Source organism: Neodiprion virginianus, chromosome 1, assembly GCF_021901495.1.
Source record: "Neodiprion virginianus isolate iyNeoVirg1 chromosome 1, iyNeoVirg1.1, whole genome shotgun sequence".
Lineage (NCBI taxonomy): Eukaryota > Metazoa > Arthropoda > Insecta > Hymenoptera > Diprionidae > Neodiprion > Neodiprion virginianus.
This window is the reverse complement of record NC_060877.1, coordinates 19,158,861-19,181,299: the sequence shown is the minus strand read 5'-3', so window position 1 is coordinate 19,181,299 and position 22,439 is coordinate 19,158,861. Positions and strand designations below refer to the sequence as shown.

The 22,439-nt window shown below is 37.7% G+C and overlaps 1 protein-coding gene and 1 long non-coding RNA gene across 2 annotated transcripts in view; both read right to left on the bottom strand.

Moving 5' to 3' along the window:
* Nucleotides 1-13,603, bottom strand: part of LOC124308867 (DNA mismatch repair protein MutL-like) — a 75,708-nt gene extending 62,105 nt beyond the window's left edge. The window contains exons 1-2 of the mRNA XM_046772026.1: nucleotides 13,589-13,603; nucleotides 13,401-13,473 (exon numbers count right to left, since the gene is read on the bottom strand). Coding sequence (XP_046627982.1) covers nucleotides 13,401-13,470 — 70 coding nt within the window. The 5' untranslated portion in view covers nucleotides 13,471-13,473; nucleotides 13,589-13,603. The remainder of the gene's footprint in view (nucleotides 1-13,400; nucleotides 13,474-13,588) is intronic.
* Nucleotides 13,604-14,126: 523 nt separating this feature from the next.
* On the bottom strand, nucleotides 14,127-15,388 carry LOC124305182 (uncharacterized). The gene is made up of 3 exons (XR_006908337.1): nucleotides 15,252-15,388; nucleotides 15,083-15,144; nucleotides 14,127-14,947 (listed from the first exon to the last, which is right to left on the bottom strand). It is a non-coding gene; the product is annotated as an uncharacterized LOC124305182 (long non-coding RNA).
* Nucleotides 15,389-22,439: the final 7,051 nt, after the last annotated feature.

Below are 22,439 nucleotides of genomic sequence, written 5' to 3'. Positions count from 1 at the left end.
CCTGGTATCTCGAGATGCTATTCCGGAGACTTACTCCACTAGACCACCTAGCCGCCCTGACTACAGTGTCATTAATTTCTCTCATCACCTGTACTTCGAAAATTGTTTTGTTTTCGTGTGCCATTGAATGTATTTACATTTGAAATTCGTCGCGAAGAGACACATTTTTGACTTGTGTGTGAAGCTTGTTGATATGTGCACACATATGCTGTATGTGGCTATTAATGTGAATTACATTCACCTAGCCATTTTTGAACGGCGGGCCGTTCATTTTTGCTGATATAAACTACGCGTGTCATATTTATAGCGAGAAAAATTTGCTAGAGAAGAGTACAATTTCGAAATTTTCAGGTGAGTTGAAAAATTAACGACGGAGCCAGACCACCTAGCCGCCCTAACTACAGTGTCATTAATTTCTCTCATCACCTGTATTTCGAAAATTGTTTTGTTTAAATTAAAAATTGTTTAAATTAAAAATTGTTTAAATTTTCTCGCTATAAATATGATATACGTAGTTCATATCGTCAAAAATGAACGGCCCGCCGTTCAAAAATGGCTAAGTGAATGTAATTCACATTAATAGCCACATACAGCACATGTGTGCACATATCAACAAGCTTCACACACAAGTCAAAAATGTGTCTCTTCGCGACGAATTTCAAATTTAAATTAAAAATAACAATGAAATTTTGTTCTATCAACAGGTGATATGGCCAAAATAGTTACATCTCTAATATTCACTGTTATCTGCCTATTCAATTTATCACTCGTACAAAGATCGTCGCCACTTTCAAGCAACTAAGTAAGTTTCTCACTCTTTTGTGATTTCAGGCGGTAATATTGAATTTTATCACTTGAAAATGAGACATTAAACCGAGCGGTCAAGAAATTTAAATATCTATCTATCTGTAATAGAACTGTGAATCGTTTTTTTTCGAAAATAGTTCAACAAAATTTATCAATAGTCGATAGTCAATGTATTTTTTCCGATCAATTAAATTATTGCTACTACTATTAAAAATTTTCCAATGATTATCAGAGTTCATTTCGCAAATTTTCAATGATGTTCGATTAAATAAATGAAAGGAACCCAATACTCAAATTGAAAATTCAAGTAATATCAGATTTATTAAAATGATTTCTGTATTTCATGTTGGTGCGGTTCGAAACAAAGAAACTCTAATCAGAAGCGTAGAACTCAGGAACGTAGATCACATCCTGTGACACAAGTTGAAAATCAACTTTCTAAAACTACGCCTTAACGTCACAATTAGCTTCAAGGACAATCATGTTTCAGAGTAATGTCAGAACATTATTACGAGGATATTGACTTATCGGGTTCAAGATTGTGTCCCTTGTTCCATCAAAATAAATAGATATCTAATTTTTAACGAAGTTCATGAAGATTTTTTTCCAAATAATGTAATCCGATACAATATCTTGTTGATAGTCCTCCGAACATCACCTTGTAACAAGGATATTTGGAAAGAGTCCCTTTGTTGCAGGAACCATTATAAAATTCTTGGTTTTCAATTCGTGCTACTGAATAACTTCTGCGTTTTGGGTTCCATTTCCAATCTCAAAATGAGATTTTTTTTTATCTAGACAATGCTAACATGAAATGCAGAAGTAATTCCGGTAAATGGAGATTCACAAGCTTTCAGTCTTCAGCTTTCAGTCCGTAAAAAGTGTAAAATTGAATTTGGTTTTACGCTATCGATAAAGTGCAGGATAACTCTCTGATCCAGATTCATAATAAAAAAGTTAGCGAGTGAGTAATCCTATAGAAGACAAAGTGATTATTTGCAAGGCAATGTGTACTAGTAAGTGAATGCATTCTTTACACTTTACTGGGGTTCCACGAGACCGAAGAACGCGTGTGATAACTGCAACTAGATAGCAGTTAGTAGTACACGTTGTCCTGCAAATAATCACTTGGTCTAAAATAGGGTTTACTTGCATGCTAACTTTTTTTCATTATGAATCTGGATCACAGAGTTATCCTGCAACTTATCGAAAGTTTAGAACCAGATTCAATTTTACCCTCCTCAAGGGATCCTATGCTGAGACTGAAAATTTGGGAACCTATTTATTGCAATTATTCCTGCACTTCATGTTAGCACTGTCTGAAACAAAAAACATCTCATCCGGATGTTGGAAATGGAACCTGGAATACAGAAGTTATCCATCGGCGCAAGGTAAAAATCAAGAATTTTGTAATAGGACTTGTGACACGGGGATTCTTTTTGAATATTCATGTTTTGAGGTGATGTTCGGAGCACTAAGAAATAAATATTGTATTGGATTGGATTGAGTCTGTTGTTCCTAAATAACAGCAACTAAGAGATTATTCAAGAACATTTTTCCATGACTTTGTTGAAAATTAGATATTCAATCGTTTTACAGGAACAAGGAGATCTAGAATCCGATTAGTCAATATCCAATTAGTCATTCCTAAAACTTGTATCATTCAAGGGTTATAAATTAAATATTACTGAGTATTCAATTTTAGTATTGGATCCCCTTCACTTGCTCACTTATTGACTTAATTTTAAATTATTGGAAAATTTTTAATATTGGTAACCATAAATTATTGACAGGAACAAATACATTGACTATAAATTATCGGTAAATTTTGTTGAACTAAATTCGAGAAAAAAAGAGATTCACGGTTTTGTTACAAATAGTAAAATATTCCAATTTCTTAAAAGGTCGGTTGGATGTCTTTCATTTTCAAAGGTCCTAAAATTTTTCATGTTACCTCTTGAAATTGGGAGAGAGCAAGAAAGTTGCTTAGAAGATACATTTCACGCGATTTGAAATTGAAAGAAACCCTAAAACCTACAACTTTGTTCGTCAACCAACAAAAGTGTCGATGATCTCTGTACGTGTGGTGAATTGAATATCAGAAGCAGATCCCTACTGAAAATTGGGGCATGAGATCTGATGTAAGATGTCATGTGAGAAATTACGTGAGAGAATATGAGATCTGATATCACATCTGATATCACCTCATATGAGTTTCCGCACGTGTTTACATCAGATTTCAGTAACGAATTTCGAACTGAGCCTTTATATGAGATAGTTACGAGTTCTCATGTCAGATCTTTTCTATGATTTTTGTCAGGTCTCAATTGCAATTTCATTTGAGATCCTAGATCGTATTTTATTCGAGATCTCGTCCTAGATCTCTTGGTCACAAATTTTACTTGAAATTTCAATAAAACTATGTAGTAGGTAAGTCAGAAAATGTCCCTAGGAACCCACCACTACATATGGGCTCTGACCGTTTTCTGACAGTTGCGATTGGTATTGCGTCGGCTGCTCAATTAGGCGGTAACTGTCAGCCAATAAAATTTGAATGACTTGTCGCACGCGCATAAGGTGCGCACTTTCCTCATGGACACACGGTATATTTATATGTAAGGACAGACATCAAAACTTTGTCATTTCTTCGTATCGCAAGCATCAGTTATGGAGGACGCAGAACGCAGAAATATTTTATAAATGCCACAAAAAAAGCCAACAAGAGTGCAGTGCATATGTATGTGTAGTGTGTGGAATAGCACTCCACCGGAGTTGCTTCGAAAGAAAAAAAGGAACCTGGCTTACAGGTTCACTCATCCTATGCAGTGAACACTTCGAAAACGACATAACCTCAAAAACAACTGAAGAGGATATAGATAAACTGACCATTGAAACAGCAAGGACACTTCTATCATCTATCTCACGCAAAACATGGGATTATGAACACTTAAAAACACAAAACAAACTACTCCAAGAATTTAATGATGTTCTGAAATATAAAAACAAATTCCTTGAAGAGAAAATGGAATACTAGAAGAAAAAACTAAACATACAGACATACCGTCGTACTCCAGTATTGTTAGCAACCAACACTCAATCAAAAACAAATATAGCAAAAGTTCCAACCTTAATAATTAAACCCAATACACATCAAAACATAGACGAGACTATCCAAGACATAAACAAAAGTATTAAATGCCTAAAGGTAGGCGTAAACAAAACAACTAAGCTGAAACATGGAATTATTAGAATGAGGTTTAGAAAGAAAGACGAAAACACTGAAGTTGCTGAAAAAATTAAAGAGATGTTCCGAAATAAATATACATGCGAACAAGAGGAACTTTGGAAACCAGTTATTAAAGTTGTCGATATGTTTGCAAAATACAGCAACGAAGAGCTTACAAACACAATCACACAACAAAACGAATTGAAAGAACTAGAAGAAAAAGACACTGAGATAACATACCAGAAACACATCGAAAAGAAAAACACATACACTGCTTACATACGAGTCAGCCCGAAAGTTTATGCGCCGATCATGAAAAAAAAGAAATTATATATTGGGATGCAAATCTGCCGAGTTTACAACCAATTGAACACAGGAAGGTGCTGGAAATGCCATGGGTATGGGCACACGGGTAACAAATGTGAACAAGTACATTGCAAATATTGCGCTGACGACCACTTGTCTGAAAAATGCCAAAATAAAAACCAGAAAAAATGCATAAACTGCATAAAATCGAATGAAAAATACAAAACGACAAGAGACACACGACATCTTCCCTCAGAAGAAGATAAATGTGAATCTTTCAAGGACAGAAAACGGTACATAATATCGAGGACTGATTTCCCCGCGGGGAAAATCATCGAATAATGAAACAACCACAATGGATTATCACAACGTAGAAGAAACTCTGAAAGCCACAACTGTTGAATATAAAAAAATACTAAAAAAAGGCGCTGAAGGACTCATAATTATTCATATGAACATGTGCAGTTTAAACTAGCACTACGAAGAACTACTAATCATGATAAACGAAATGGATGAGCTTCCAGATGTCATAATTTGCACGCAAACATGGCAAGTAAATGAAAATCTTTACAAAATCCCAGGATACCAGTTGTCATATAATCATGGATAATCCAACAAAAATGATGGAATAATAACATACGTAAAAAATTAATTATATAATGAACACTCATTTGAAACCATAAGCCAGACAACAATATGTTGCTGTTAGCTTGAAACTATTATACTTTGTATATCTATATATGTATTAACATACACACACAGACACACACTACACCATACACTAGTATCATATAAATCAGTTTCCTGTATAGCAAGCCTAACTAAGAGCACGTTTATTTATCTATCCCAATAATCCATGCAATCTATCTAACAATAGTTGCGAAAGTGAGTTTATCAAACTCGTATCTCCCACGCCTGCGTGCGCTGTAAGGGAGGTACAGTGTGTGTGGTTGACGAGAGGAGCGCTAGTGTGCACGGATGTGCGTAGAGTGTTGTTTTTTGTCTTCCGAAAAAGGGAGAGTTGGTAACCGCATTGTTTTTCTTAGTAACCACGTTTGTTTTGTTAATGTAACAATAAAGTTTTTATTATCAAGTCTCATCCAAGTAAAATCGTCAACTAATTAATACGGAAACCTTTTCCTTCTCATCTGAAATATCCCAACACAATAAACATAAACAAAATATATAAACATAATATACAATATGAGATCTATGCTGTGTACAAATCACCTTCCTTGAACACTAACGATTTTAACGAGCACCTGGAAAACTTTTTGCTGCCAGAAATGCAAACAATCAATCAGAACAAATCTTGATTGGAGATCTCAATATTGACCTAAAGGATAACTCTCAAACTACAACTGAATATCTAAATACACTTGCAGCCTATGGGTTCTTTCCTACCATTGAAATTCCAACCAGAATAACGAGTACATCTGCAACCTGCATCGACCATTGCTTTGTAAAGCCCCACAAGGCTATTGAAAAGCTAACCCCAATTGTCATTGAAACATCAATTACCGACCATTATCAGATTGTTATTAAAATTGTACAATCAAATAAAAAAAGAAGTGAAGATCTGCCAAAAAAACGAAAGAAAATGAACTTAAAAAAATTTCGAAATATTGTCTCCGATAAAGACCTCTCTGAACTGTATGCCAGCTACGAACCTGATCACTGCGCCGAAATACTTACGGAAATCATAAAAAACGCGACCGAAAGGAGCCAATATGACACAAAATTAAGTAACAGAGACAAACAGCCTTGGATTACCTCAGCCATAATAACATCCATAAAAAAACGCGACAAACTTCACAAAAAAGCAAAACTCTCGGCTAATCTAGCCGATATTGAAAATTACAGACAGTACAGAAATAAACTGACAGAATCAATTGAGAAAGCGAGATATGAGCACTTCATCAAGAAAATTGAGAAAAACAAAACAGACCAAAAAAATATCTGGAACGTAGTTAATGAGTTCATGCAAAGGAAAAACAACAAAAAAAAAACGAATACTTAGAATTACTCAAAGAAGATGGAACTAAAACTCAAGATGGAAAAGACAGAGCGAATCTTTTCATTGACTACTTTGCAAATGTAGGGAAAAATCTAGCATCAAAATTAAAAAAAAAAGGAATTTTCGAGTCACGGCATCAAAAAAATCGCAGACACTTTTTACCTACACCCTGTATCTGAAATTGAAATTTACAAGGAAATCATGAAACTAAAAGACTCGAAATATCCAGGGCTTGACAACATAAGCTCAAAATGCCTAAAAACTGTCGGGGATTTAATTGCCGATATCCACTTTGCCCTTTACACCACAAAACATACGAGATATTTCACCTTGATTTGTTTTTAATACATTCTGAGTAATTTTGTTTTTCTGTTGTTTTAGACGGTATAAAAATACAAAAGGAAGACGAATCACGCTCAATGGAGTGAAGATAGTATGGTGTTTGCAATAGCAGACTGCAACTCTGGTATTCCCGTGAAAACGACAGCAAAAAAGTATGGTTTACCTTATGTTACTCTCTATAGGCATTGGAAAAAAGGCAGTTCAACTGCTTAGCTTGGACGTTTTCGGAAAATTTTCAACGATCAACAGGAAGGCGATCTTCAAACATATTTGCAAGAGATAGACAGTATGTTTTATGGGTTAACCCGAGAAGATTTCAAAGCGATGGTTTTCGCTTACGCAAAAAAGAATAATCTCACATACCCGCCAAGTTGGGACAAAAGTGAAAAGGCTGGTGATGATTGGCTAGCAGGATTTATGAGCCGAAATCCACAAATTACTCTCAGAGTTCCTGAAGCAACGTCAATTGGCAGAATTAAAGGATTCAATCTTCCTCAAGCTTATTTTAGTCCAAAAGAAGTAAGACCGCTTCCAACTGCACACGTTCCTTTAGGTACCCGCAAAAGAATGATTAATAAGTCTGAGGTGCAAGTACGCCTGTGAAGGTATAGAAAAGTCAAATTTGTCAAAGTAAACACTAAAGTAAAAGAAGACATAAAAAAATTAAATACCAAACAAAAGACAAAGAAAAAGGCAACAACGACCAAAGATATTAAAAATAAAAAACGTAAGGTTCATGATAAAGAAAATGAAGCAGATTGTGTGTGCTATTTTTGAGGAGAACATTACATAGAAGTAAACAAAAAACCTGTTGATGACTGGATTCAGTGCAATTCCTGTAAACAATGGAGTCACGAAAAATGCACAGCATATGAAGGACAGGGCCAATATGTTTGTGACGTCTGCGCTGATAAATAAAAGCTTTGACGTCTCTTAAGCTGGAATAACCACTTCATCAAAATCGAAAATGACCTATATGGGTATTTAGTGCTCTTTAGTTGCTAATTTGTTCCCCAAATTTTGATTTTGTTGCTCCAGTGATTTCGCCGAAATTAAGGGCGATGTCAAGTTTAAAAAAAGTTGGCAAAGCCAGGCAAACGGATGACGGAATATTAACGAAAAAATTATGAGAATTGGTTGCTAATTAGTTGCTCAAACAATACACTCAATTCGAACTGAAAGAATCAACCCCTGCTCCGGAAACCACCCCCAAGTCGTCACGTACAAACAATACGCTTGAAATGTAATTGAATGTACTGTACATTTTGTTTTCAACTAATAAATCACTGAATCACGTGAATTTGTCGTATCACCGATTTTGTTGCTCAACCCCCAACACCCGAAACTCACCCCCATGCCAACGACGCTACACAGAAATGACAGAACGCGCGGATATAAAAATTCGTTGAAAATTGATTTCAGATCCGCGAATTAGTTGCTCTCGATGTACCGTATCACCGATTTTGTTGCTCAACCCCCAACACCCGAAACTCACCCCCATGCCAACGACGCTACACAGAAATGACAGAACGCGCGGATATAAAAATTCGTTGAAAATTGATTTCAGATCCGCGAATTAGTTGCTCTCGATGTACCGTATCACCGATTTTGTTGCTCAACCCCCAACACCCGAAACTCACCCCCATGCCAACGACGCTACACAGAAATGACAGAACGCGCGGATATAAAAATTCGTTGAAAATTGATTTCAGATCCGCGAATTAGTTGCTCTCGATGTACCGTATCACCGATTTTGTTGCTCAACCCCCAACACCCGAAACTCACCCCCATGCCAACGACGGTCATCTTGGACATAATTCCAAGTCATCAATATAAATTACAAGTTCTGAGATTTTCAGAAATATGTGCGTTATTCCGTTATTGCATAAAAAAAAAAAACATTACAGGGTTACCTGAGACTGCATTACAATACGTGACCCATTTTTACTCGGCCTTGAATGATATTTGGATTTTCTTGTTTTTCATGACATATACAGTTATATAAATCTCATCTTTATCCAAGTTTCAGTTTATATTAATTATTTATTGTTAAAAAATCTTTTGTTTTGAGTGGAAATGATGCAAGGATATGTATACCTGCAATAAGTGGTAATTAAATCACAGGAATACATCTTCTGGCATTCTTGTTGCGTAAAATGAGACTTTTTTCAGATATTTGTATACGACATACTATATCAGTACCTCTTTGGGAAATTGATACGAGAGCGGAGGTAATAAGTTTAGAGGACAGGGATTTCGGATTCTTGGTCTCCTTTAGAAAATGCATAAAAAAGGTATAATATCTAATATGTTGAAACTGTTATGGGTAAAGTGTCGATCATGCGTTGCCCCCGTGTATGGGTGTTACCGTCCTCTAAAGGTGTAGAAAGACTACAAAATCCTCTACAAATGAACAAATGAGACTAGAGGTGAAATGAAATGCTGTTGAAATAATCGCGGAACAACCGACACATGTCATTAACATACCATAGACATAAACGCCTGTCAAGCCACGAGGAATTACATTGGGAGAATAAAATAATATTGGGCGTTCTACAGGCACTCAAAACTATTTAACTCGACACATTATTACAGCACGAATAGTTGGATTGGAAAGCCGAGTTGTAAAGTGGATAAGACTCGTGGGCGAGCTCATTCTCCGATCATGGCAATCTCATCAGCAGCGTTAACTTTGGACATTAGATATAGAGCCGAGCAACTTTGACACGTGAAACTCTAATTTTTATCAAGATAAGTTGACAAAGGGGTGATTTTAATGAATAAAGGGTGGAACGGCAGAATCCTAATAACAGCATATCAATGGAAAACGTGCGTTCCATCACTTTTCTGTACGTAGTTGGCATGGGGGTGAGTTTCGGGTGTTGGGGGTTGAGCAACAAAATCGGTGATACGGTACATCGAGAGCAACTAATTCGCGGATCTGAAATCAATTTTCAACGAATTTTTATATCCGCGCGTTCTGTCATTTCTGTGTAGCGTCGTTGGCATGGGGGTGAGTTTCGGGTGTTGGGGGTTGAGCAACAAAATCGGTGATACGACAAATTCACGTGATTCAGTGATTTATTAGTTGAAAACAAAATGTACAGTACATTCAATTACATTTCAAGCGTATTGTTTGTACGTGACGACTTGGGGGTGGTTTCCGGAGCAGGGGTTGATTCTTTCAGTTCAAAATGAGTGTATTGTTTGAGCAACTAATTAGCAACCAATTCTCATAATTTTTTCGTTAATATTCCGTCATCCGTTTGCCTGGCTTTGCCAACTTTTTTTAAACTTGACATCGCCCTTAATTTCGGCGAAATCACTGGAGCAACAAAATCAAAATTTGGGGAACAAATAAGCAACTAAAGAGCACTAAATACCCATATAGGTCATTTTCGATTTTGATGAAGTGGTTATTCCAGCTTAAGAGACGTAAAGCTTTGACGGGTTGGGGAGGCTGTTTAGAGATCTTATATTGATGTCTGTATGCCTTAGTCGCCTTGTACGACATCCACGAGAAGAGATGGAGTGATCCTCATGTATTTTACTCTGCCGGAACCACACGGCTACTTGTATTCACTTTGCCCTAATGCCCTATCCACTTTACCCGGTGCTCTGGGCAAAGTGCATAGCAGCATACCTTCCAATATTATTTATAATTATAATTAAAATACTGATGTTGGCATATTTTTGTTGATTATATTAAAAACTTTAATAAAGACTAATTCATATAGATTATTTGTTTTATTTTTATATCTGTTGGTTTCTTTTTCTATAACTCATCAAACGTTAAGGTGTTCACTTTGCCCGGACTTCCTCTATTCATTGACCTGGCAAAGGCCTTTGACACTCTAGGCCATGAAATTTTACTCAAGAAATTAGAACTAATAGGAATTAGAGGCGTGCCTCACGCTCTAATAAAAAGCTATCTTGAAGGAAGAGAGCAAGTAGTTAAAATTGTAAACACTCTAAGCGAACATAAAATCATGGAATATGGGGTACCGCAGGGAACCGTAATTGGACCACTGCTCTTCATACTTTACTTGAATGACCTCTACAATCTCAACTGCTCTGGTAAAATCTATTTTTTTGCTGATGATACCTCCATTATTTTTGAAGATCAAACATGGGATAAACTAAGAGAAAATGTAGAAAAAGAGATGCCAAAAATCTATGAATGGTTTGCAAATAACTCCTTAACAGTGAATGTAACAAAAACTCAAGCTATGCTATACGGTTCTCTCAAATCATCTATACCAACCTGGGAAAAGATATCTTTCAAACATGAGCTAAACAACCTTGATATACAAGTCACTGAAAAAACTAAATACTCAGGAGTGATAATCGATAGCCATCTCCGTTGGGACCATCATGTCGACGGTTTATGTAAAACATTAAGATATTTACCATTTATATTCGCTAAAATGAGAAATGTTTTCCACGAAAAAATACTTGCTACATGCTTATACCATGCGCTTTTCATTTCGATACTGAGATATGGAATCTTACTGTGGGGAGGAATGAACAAAACCACGGTAAAACAAGTAGAAGTCATTGAGAAAAGGGTTCTAAAAATAATCTCCAACAAGCCAAGAAGATGCTCCTCTGAACAACTACTCAAGGAATCAAAACACTTGACTATTAAAGAAACTTTTGCCTTGAAAACAATCCTGTACCTGAGTACTGAGGGAATCGAAAAAGAACCTGCAAATGAATCCAAAAGAACTACAAAACGAACTACAGCTCAACAATTGAGAATTCTATTAAGGCGTAAAACCATAGGACAAAAAAGCTATGAATACATAGGTCTAAAAATTATCAACTCCATGCCAACCGCACTCCGAATCAAACTGCTCAACTGTGAAACCAGATTGAAGAAGAAAGTGACAACGGAAATCGTAAATTGGTTCAAAACTACAGACGTTGAAGCATTACTCAAAAATGAAATTTAAATAATCTAAAATCCTAGTATTATTGTTAACTATTAAAACTTACGAACATTTTTGTTATTATCCTTGTGTTAAATCTTGTTAGATTTCTACTTTTTTCATATTATATTTTTTATTTTTTTCTTTTCTATTTTTATTTTCTATTTTTATATATACTTGATGTATATTCGTTTTTATATATATATATATATAAAATATCAATCCTCGTATGCTCCTGAACATAAATAGATATACATCAGCGCTGAAGGGGACAGGATTTGACAGTGCAGAAGCGGTTAAAGCAAAAGCGACGGAGGTTTTCAACCAGCTGACAGAAGAGGACTTCCAGCACTGCTTTCAATAATGCAAGCGTTGTATGGAGCGGTGTAAGGATCGCCAAAGGGAGTGCATTGAAGGCAATAAAACTTCTGTTATAATTGGTGACGAATAAAAAGTGTTATAACTTCAGTCTGGTCATTTAATAGCCACACCTGGTACTTCACTTCAATAAAGTAAAAAATTACAATTACAATCGTAGTTACCTCAGAAATGCAAACAATAATTTGTAATAATAAAGAAATTGCAATGTGGATCATTTAAATTTATTGTTACCAAAATAATGTTTATGTAACTTTACTATGTGATGAATAAAAAAAAAATTGATTGCACAATGTTTTGCGATCCAAATATACAACAATTTCTGACTTACCTATTATTTTTCTTCAAATTTCAAGTACAATTTGTGACCAGGATATCTAGGACGAGATCTCGAATAAAATACGATCTAGGATCTCAAATAAAATTACAATTGAGATCTAACAAAAATCATAGAAAATATCTGACATGAGAACTCGTAAAAGATCTCATATAAAGGCTCAGTTCGAAATTCGTTACTGAGATCTGATGTAAACACGTGCGGAAACTCATATGAGGTAATATCAGATGTGATATCAGATCTCATATTCTCTCACGTAACTTCTCACATGACATCTTACATCAGATCTCATGCCTCGATTTTTAGTAGGGATATCAGTGAATAGCAGAGATGTAATTATCTTGACTGTATTTCCAGTTAGTAGAAAAAAATTTCATTGTCATTTCTAATATATGAAATCATAGAAATGATTGAATAAACAGTTCCCACATACCTGCTTCGTTTTTTCCAAGCACCCAACATTTAATCCGATTTCTTATTTTCATCGAATAAAACGAATTTTCAAAGCGCATAAGCATTAAATTCCGACCGTTCTTTGTAGAATTGACTTTCCGACCCAATAACAAATGCTTCCTGAACCTTTCCGCGTCACTATATCAATTATTTGAGATTCTAACCTCAAAAATTCGTATCAACTACAGGCTGCAAGAACAGCCGATGAATCTCGCGCATGCGCAGTTGATTTCTAAGTTTTAAGAGATTGTCCTGGTATGTGTACGTAAAGCATTTTTACTACCCGCCTAGAAAAGTCAGTTTGCCCCAAGATAATAACGCTCATGTCCCTATATTTCCTGGACTATTAATTCATACTGAGTCTGCGCCTTCTGTCCCCCCTCCCCTGCCCCTCTGGTGGTGCAGATGATTTGGTATTAGCACGAAAAAGAGTGCGATGAAAACATCGACAGACGATATTCCACCGAAATTTATCATTTCTATCGCACGTCCCACGACGCACACCGTTTTTTTAGATATTACGAGGTAATACGTGAGTAACACAACGAACTTGATAATTACACCTACAGAGTGCAGTTAGGTATCAACTTTAAGTAGGCTTACCTTCTGTGCGGTTGCCAACATATTTGAGGACACCAGCATTTTGATATAAATTGGGGACGGCTGCAGCCATTCTCTGGAAACGTCGATAATCCATATAGGTCTTGAGATGCTTAAAAAATAAAAAATGTGTTGAATATTTTCCCTTATTTTATCCAAATTAGGTAAATCTATCACTTCACACTTCGTACCTGGTTGATGTCACCTACAGTTACCTATGATAGCAATGGCTGGACTTGAACAGTGTTGCCAATAGGGAGATTAGAGTATAGTAGTGTTACGTTCTGAGAGGAACGTTTCGAGTCGATTCTGCTTCGCTGCGTGATTTAAATTATTTTCCTGACTTACGTAGTTGGTACATGTAAATCTCGGGAATCCGCGGATCAGCTCCTCAGATCTTCTCGTTCAATTCGGCTACAATTCTGAGAGTTTGTTAGGTAAGGTTCGTGCCAACCATCACTACGCGTGATTGAAATAATTATTTATAACAAAACTTGGGTTAACTACACATTTATTAACAATATCCTTCTAGTTCTCAATGGTACCCAGGTAGTATCTCATGCGCCGTCAGATCATGCAAGATCTTGATCGGCAGCGCCATGCGGCAGAATAATGCATGATTTCTGTATGGCGGCGCAAAACAAGTGAGCATTTGCTTTTCTTAAACACCAGGGCGCGCTACTTTCGGCTAAAGTGCTGCCTCTATATTTAGTGCACGGTCCCTATGGGACTGTCAAACAGAGCTTGCTGCAGCATTCATGCGACGTCTGCCGCAATTATGTTCTTCGTACTTCGCAAGCTTCCCGCACGTGCACGCAGGATGCTTATACCCTATACCTATATTACATACAATAACAGCGGGAACCGGGGAAGCTTGGGCTTCCCAGGAAAACGTGTAAATATATAGTCGACGATATTTTATCAGCCGTAAGACATACACGTGCTGGAAGGAAAACATGAAGAAATACATTACCTCATTTCACAGGGTAAGTGTTGTTTCAAATTATCTTTCAAAATTAATGCACATATGGAGACCTGTATGTCGTGTCCAAATGTTGTCATATAATACAATATTACCTATATTAGCTCACTTTTTAAGCTAAATTTTTGGCCATTGCTATTACTTTTACGTACAAAAGTGATATTTCGTCTAATTTAAAGTCACGTAATTCTCAGAGATTCGTATTTGTTGCCTCTACTATAACTATATGCAATATTATTAATAATTTCTGTAGCTTGTCTATATACATGCTTGAATCATGATTAGGCTGAAACGAAACCCCTTTAGTCAACTCATACAAAGGCAACGGCGTAATCGTTTGAATGACTAGAATGGCGAGGCATGCCGATGCTAATCCTTATTTACGTTGCAATATCGTCAATAATGATAGTTCTGAGGAAATATCTTTGAATAATGGAAACGTTGTAGCATCTATTTTACCAAATGACAGTCCTCCTTACGAACCGCAAAGTTCAGTTACGTGGAATAACTTAGCTCGCGAGGCGAAAGATAATTCTTCCGAACATGGGTGTTCAAATTCAGATGCTATCTGTGTAGACGATAGTAACAGTCAGTCTATGGGTGAAGAAAGCAGTACTCGATTAAAAAATTGCTTTCGAATACAGTTAGCTGATTGTTTTATTGAGAATAACATGGACAATGTTCAGGCGAACTCAATACTTACAGTTCTCAGATCACATTGCTGTTTGGCTTCTCGTCCAGAAGATGTAAGAATATTGATTGGGACTTGCAATCGTCGCGTTGAATTGATTGATGTTGAACCCGGAAAATATTGGCATGTAAGTTTGTTGCTGGAATTTTAAAAGAACTTTCCAAACACACATATGCCATACCTAATATCTTAGAAATCGATGTTAGTACTGGTGGAGCTGCTGGCGCAAAAGACTGTTCAACTCAGTATTGGCCTATCCAGTTCTGAATAATAAATATTCCTGATAGCTCTATACTTATCGCAGGTGTTTATTATGGGAAGGGTAAGCCGAAAGATCCGAACAATTTCTTCAAAATGTTCACAAATGAAGTCCAAGAGGTTTTCGCCAACGGTGGTATCCACTTCAAGAATCATTTAGTAAAAATAAAGTTCAGATGCTTCATAGCTGATGCTCCGGATTGATTCCTTGGAGGTATTCCAAGAGTTTGAAGAAGATCCTGAAAGATAACGATTTTTAGTAAGCATTGTAGTTTTATCATAGCACCCGATAGTGTATTTTTTCTCGGGTGGTAACTAATTTCAGTGACGTTTATTGCAAGTTTAAAAACAAGTGATATGGATTTCAGAGATACTATCTTATTAACGTTGGTGGTCTCACAGCTAGAGATGCTCTCAACCAATTTCTGAAGAAAGCCATGACGGATAGCCTGACACAAAAATTCTCTTGGACTGGAAAGTCTGTTTCAGATAAAGAGAATCTCCGACCGTTATTTAATACCTGTATCGGAAAGGTATTTTTTGGTGTGTATGACTAAGATTATCGTTATTGACTGACAATACGTTACTCTATATTCAATGCAAGGTTTCGATGATTGTTTGCGCAGATCCCTTTCGTGAGTGTCGAACAATACCACAGCCACATGATTGTACAGAATTTGCGAGACTGATGCAAGAGGCAATTCGGGGCGCACAAAAAACATTGCGGGATGCAAAATGACGGGCCAATCGCTCTGTCCATGTGGAGGGTCGCAGACAAAAATATATGACTGAAATGGCTCATCGTTACAAGGTTGAACACCCAGGACAATGACACTGCGGAATAAGAGACCCACAATTTGCCTATTAAAGATCCTACGCGTATTCAAACATACGTACCTACGTACTTTGTTTGACTAAGAAATATTTTAGTACACATAGCTGTGATGTTAGTTTTTATGTTTATGCTCAAGCATAGTATTTATAATTGGTACTGCAGCTGTGATATCCACAAGTGGTATGTAACTATATGTTTTCCAATGAAACATTATACCTATATCAACAAATGTGGCGGGTTTGTACTAACATAGCTATAAAATAGCTAACATTTAGATACTGTAGACGCTTTTGGTATCTGGTATAAATTTTAGTCCTCTAACATTTATATAAAGTATTAATTTTTATTTTTTGATTTCAAATACTTCATTATTATCTACTATTCTACTCATTTGATATCAGTTTATCAATACTATTATAAACTGTAGTTAATAATTTTAAGCTACAACGTATAAAAAAGTAACTAAAGACATATTTATATTAATAACTGTACAACGGTAGAAGAGACCCTCTCTTCTAGTCTTGTTGCAGACATAGATTTGTAAGTCAGTGTTTTTTTTGTTCATTTTTGCTCGCGAGTAACTGTAATACTTTTATAACTAATTATCTTTAAGTAAAAGTAAAATATATGCAAACTCATATTATACCTATAGATGTATATGGGTGTAATATATCATATATTTTACTATAGCCGCATATTAATAATATAAAATATAAATATTATTATAATTATATAGTATAACGATTATAGTCAACGAATGACCTGCCATGTTCTGTGATTTTGAACATTATATTTGAAATAAATGAGAAAATCTTACAATGTATAGTTTTTTTTTTTTGCCAATGAGAACCTGTGCATTCTGCTCTTCGTGAATACCGACAGACCCTTCGAGAATCATGCATGATCTGCAGCAAGCTTCTGACGAAAGCACACATGCGCACGTCATCTTACAACTGCGGAAACAGGCAGATAGTGGTCTGCCGCCAGAGCCATGCACGCGCCACGTGACGACCATAACGTGAACTTGCGACAGAATGCTACCTGGGTATGTTTACAATTGTGGTACCAACTGATGTTAATCACTATCGCAATGACAAACTATTAATGAGCCTCGGAGGTTCTGAATTACTTGTAATGTGATTTGATTCTAGGATTTCGGTGAGGTTCTGATCTGTTGTCTATGATGTCTGAAGTTCTTCTGTACTTTTCTGTTCTCTGAAAGGGTTGACTTGGAGGGAAAGTAGGAGGAGTTCAAAAGGAGTCGCGGTCTCTCGCGGATCTCGGATGATTGGTTAAGGATAATCAAATAATTGGGGGTAAGGTTTTTGATTAGTACATGAGATCTCGGTGGGGGATTAGCGCGAGGTGGTTGGTTTAGGGAAGCAAGCGGCGAAGCGCTAATTGGTCTTATCGTCATTAAAATGAAGGCGCTATCCTGAATTCCGAGAATAAGGGTTTCTTTCTCTGTGAGCTATCCATGATTTCTCTTCCCACGTTTCCGGTGTTTAGTCTACTCGATTATCTTAACTATTGCAGCTGTTTATTACTTTGGGTTATTGCGGTTGAGATCGTGAATCAAAGATTTTATGTGAAAGCTAATGTTGAAAGGTATAACGGTTAAATGGGAAAAAATATATATATCATATATGTCATGAACTTGACTGATGAAATAACGGTTAATCTCGCGTATGAGAACTATCGATATAAGAATTTGGACGTTACGATGGTAAATATGTGTGTTGGTATTAATCTACGACTATTGGTAAGAGTACGTAAGGCTCTCTTATGGTAACTGCACGCTGGTCAGGTAGGGCGCAGAGAGGGTGCCGCCGTGGATACCGGCTGGCACGTAACAGTACCAATATCAGGCAGGTGTCGCAGAAAAACCAAAACGGATAAGGAAGTTAGTAAAGTTTTTACCCACCAAGCAGCGTGGTGGTCACGGTTTTACTGTGTAATGCCAGGCTCTTCAAATTAATATTAAATTTTTTTCAGTTTTTTATCACAATCTCGTCCACTGTTACAGTATCCTTAAATTACACAACACCGAACCATTACCAGGTAGCATTTCATGTAGCATCCGATTATGCAAGACCGTGTTCGGCAGCTCTTTGCGGCAGAATTAAGCATTGTTGATGCATGTTTCGACAGAACAGATGATCTTACAGATAAATCATACGGGTCTGTCCAGCCCCCTGACACACACTGCTAAAAGTGGTTCGCAAAATGTCCCTCGATTCTGCCGCCAATTTCCACCACCAGTGACGCTAGTAGTTACCTGACGAGCTTGCGCGCGGTCAGTGAGGGCAGCGAGCGTGTCAGAAGTCTACTAGCGCCACGTAGAGGAACTAAAAAACGGGGACAAGACGCGTACAATTTTTTAGTATACGAGCACTCTTGAGTGTCAGGTGACTGGGTCTGTCGAATGTCACTCGCTACAATATATGTATATATGTATATTGGGGTGGTTTTTTAAAAAAAATTTTTTTTTTCTTACGTAATTTCGAAAAAGTTAGTTTTGAGCCTCAAACGAAGCCTCCTGAAACCGGAGCACGGTGGCTTAATTCTAAAAGGTGACGCAGCCGGTATGAATTTTTCCCATTTGATTAACACAGGATGAGGGCTATGCAAACACTCTGATCGGGATATCTCGGAAACTATCCAAGTTACGGAGCCGTTTTTTTTTTCATTTTGTAGGTAATAAAATTTTCTATAACAAAGTTATACGCCCTTTTACCACCAAAATCGCCGTTTTGCCGAACGGTAACAAGCATCTTTATTCATTTATTCGATGAACTTAACTTTGAACGTTCGTATCGACTACAAGATGAATATTTAGCTGGATAGTAGTATCGACCTTTTTTATATATATATTTATATATATATGTGTGTGTGTGTGTGTGAATTATATTTGTGTGCCAAATTTGGCAGCAAACGGCGGGGAACACGCGACTGATGCATGTTTTCACTTCCCATATGAACCGATTATTATATACATCACCTCATAATATTTTATGCGGTAAGTACAGTTTTCTAGTTATATTTTGTGAGTTCAGATGCGTTTGTTATAGAGATCCGACTGCTTTCATACATCCATGTAGATACTTGTATCCTTATTTTTCCATTGGTAAGCCTTAGGTTATATTTTTCTGACGATATTATTCTTCCCACGCACTTTATAAGAACATATGTGTTACGGCCGATTTGAATATCACGTCTATTTGTCCACCTTAATTTCGTTTGGCGTTGCAAGCGATGTAGGACCTTTGCCGCTCCGCGAACTAGACCCTGTTTTTGTATTCAAGTGTTGTTAGCCAATAAAAGCACCTTTAATGTCAAAAAAGTGTTGAGAACATCACTGTGCCACCAGAAATCACTCCCCTCCCAATCTGTGGATACGCGTCCGATAGTTTATGAAATCTTCAGCAGGCGGCCGCGCATACAATATATATTCATTTCGATTTATGATTTACGGAAATTTTTGACCTTACTATCAATAGTCTATTAACAGTTATGCTATCAATAGTCTTAAATTATTGAATTCCTTCATATCATCTGTGTAATTTGGATATTTTTTTTCATTTATTATTTCGAAGTGCTTCAAGATGACCGATAGGGTCTAGTCTGGAATTATTTTAGTGCTCAAATTAGATTGTGCGATCAATCTGGTGCGATCACCTCTTGGGCATTTTTCAGGATCTACAACTGCCTATACCCTCTGAAGTCTTTGTGAACATTCTTTTCACCCACTCTACTTATCCACGCGCATCTACGCAGTGAAAGTGATCAGCTGGCGTTTCAAGCAGGTGGCGGCCCCTGGCTCGCTCATCCTCGATATTTCGACAACTTGTACTTCGAAAACTTCGTTTGCATCAACTCGAGTCGAACGAATACCTTCGAACTGCGGCTATTAACAGATATTGGTCTCAGTTGGAGTTGGAAAGCGATAGGAGAGGCAGGCTACTCCTCTCCTGACTCCTTGTTTTGATCTCCGCAAGGTTTGTCCTGTCTTGTTGATTGTTGTAAATCCTCTGGTTTCTTCCCTTCCAGTTTGTTTATTTCGGCGCTCTGCTTTTCCTTCTCTTTCTTCTCTTTCCTATCGTTATGCCTGATAAGTTATCAACACCGGTCTCGAAAAGAGGCAGGGATCTCTCTGACGAGGCCCCTGGCGATTCTAATTCCCCTCTGAACAAAATTAGAGGGGCTGATCAACTGACCCCCTGGGTGCCCTCATTGAGGGTCCACAGTAATAGGTACATACAGAGTGACCTCCCGCCATACCTGTTGCAGGTTTATGATAAAAACGGCTGAAGTGCGGGCAAGATTCATGCTATAAGTTTTGCCAAGTTGCTAAAGAATAATAGACTCTTCAAGGGTATTTCTATTATCAAGGCGTCAGGCACCAACCGTTATAACCTTTTTTTTTGACAATGTTGAGGACGCAGATTTTTTCGTTGGGCAAGGAACTGCAACATGTAATCCGGCTTGAGGAGCTTATGTTTCCGATGGGTGCATCTACAAAATAGGTCTAATTAAAGGTGTAGACCCTTCTCTCTCTGAGGAGGAGATTCGGGAGACCATCACCGTACTAGGTCAATCCAGTTCTGAAGTCTCACACATCGAGAGAATCCCGTGTGTATTTCGCTCCTCGGATGGAAGTCTTGAACAGGAGAACTCGACGCCGGTTAAATGTTTTTTTCACAGCTCGGCTCTCCCGGACAACGTTGCCATATATTTCAACACCAGGGACATAATACCATATTTACTATCTGTGAAAATGTGCCGAAATTGTCTTCGATTTGGTCACGTACAATCGCAATGTCAGGGCAAGACTAAATGTAATAACTGTGGCGGATTGCACCACGAATCATCCTGCCAGAAGCCAAGTTCAACTTATAACTTTTACTGTACAAGCTATCAGGGCAATCATAAAGCGTCAGATAGGGACTGCCCGGTTTATTGCAAGGAAAAGGAACTCATTCGAGCCAAGTTTTCTGTAGAAGCGGCAGCTTCCAAGGCCAATCGTCCCTTCACCGTTCAGATTCCCTCATTGAACAGAAACGATTTTCCGCCGTTATCCCCCGCCAAGAATAACGACTCTTGGTGTATGCCATCTACATCCTCACCGGCAATTACTTCCTATATCAATCGGAGCTCCAGACTAACGACGTCTAACTTCTCTGGACAGGCTACCTCCCTTCCGATCTCAGACTCTCACCTATCAGACCCTACTCTCTTCTTGGGTAATACAGATTACTCGACTACTTTGATCTCGGATTTTAATAGTGAGGGCCTAGACTCCTCAATGGATGTAGAGCATTACCTGGATACTCCCCGAACCCCACTCTCTTCATCGGAATCTGACATGAGAATGATGGATTGGGTGAGGACTGAAATCTGGAAATCTCTTACGGACTTCACAAAATTTTTGTGCAACCGCATAGCCGAAGAATTCCCCAACTCCGACAAGATCATTGCAAACATCAAAGCTTAGGAGGAGCTATATAGACGGCAACGCTACCGATAATGTGGTCTATTTCTCAAATATATTCCAATGGAACTGTCGTAGTATTTTCAGTAAATGGAACGAGTTTGAAGGCCTTGGCAATAGATACGACGATATATGTTTGACAGAGACTTGACTGACTTCGAATCAGCTTTTACATCACTGACGCTCCAACACGGTCAGGAGGGACAGGGCAGCCACCACCCCCGCGGAAAGGGGGGGGAGGGGGGGGCGTGGCCTTCCTGATCTTAAGAAACCTTTTCTTCCACAGAATTGACCATCTCCCCCTTTCGAATAAGTTGGAGTTGCAACATTCATATTCTCAATGTTTACCGCCCTCCGAACAAATTTCTTGACCGTCTCGAGTGGAGGGAGTTCTTCCAGGCTTCTTCCCAATACGACAGCCTATTCATCCACGGAGACTTTAATGCACACCATGCCCTTTGAGGCAGTCAACTTTTGAATCAAGACGGCAGATTTCTTTCCGAAGCATTTCAAGAAAGTCATCTATTCTCACTTAACAATGGATCAGCTACCAAAATTCATCTAGATTCAAACAGACAGAGCGTGCCCGACCTAACTTTTGTTTCAACTTCGCTTTTGTTGGGTATTTCTTAGAGTTGGGTGATCACTACCCAATTCTAATCAGGCTGGGGGAAGTAAATTTCCATAGGCTGCAGAACAAGCAACTTCACTTGACCAGGCTTTCACTTGACCAGGTAAACTGGGCTCTTTTCAATAACACCTCGAAATCTAATCTTCCTGCCATT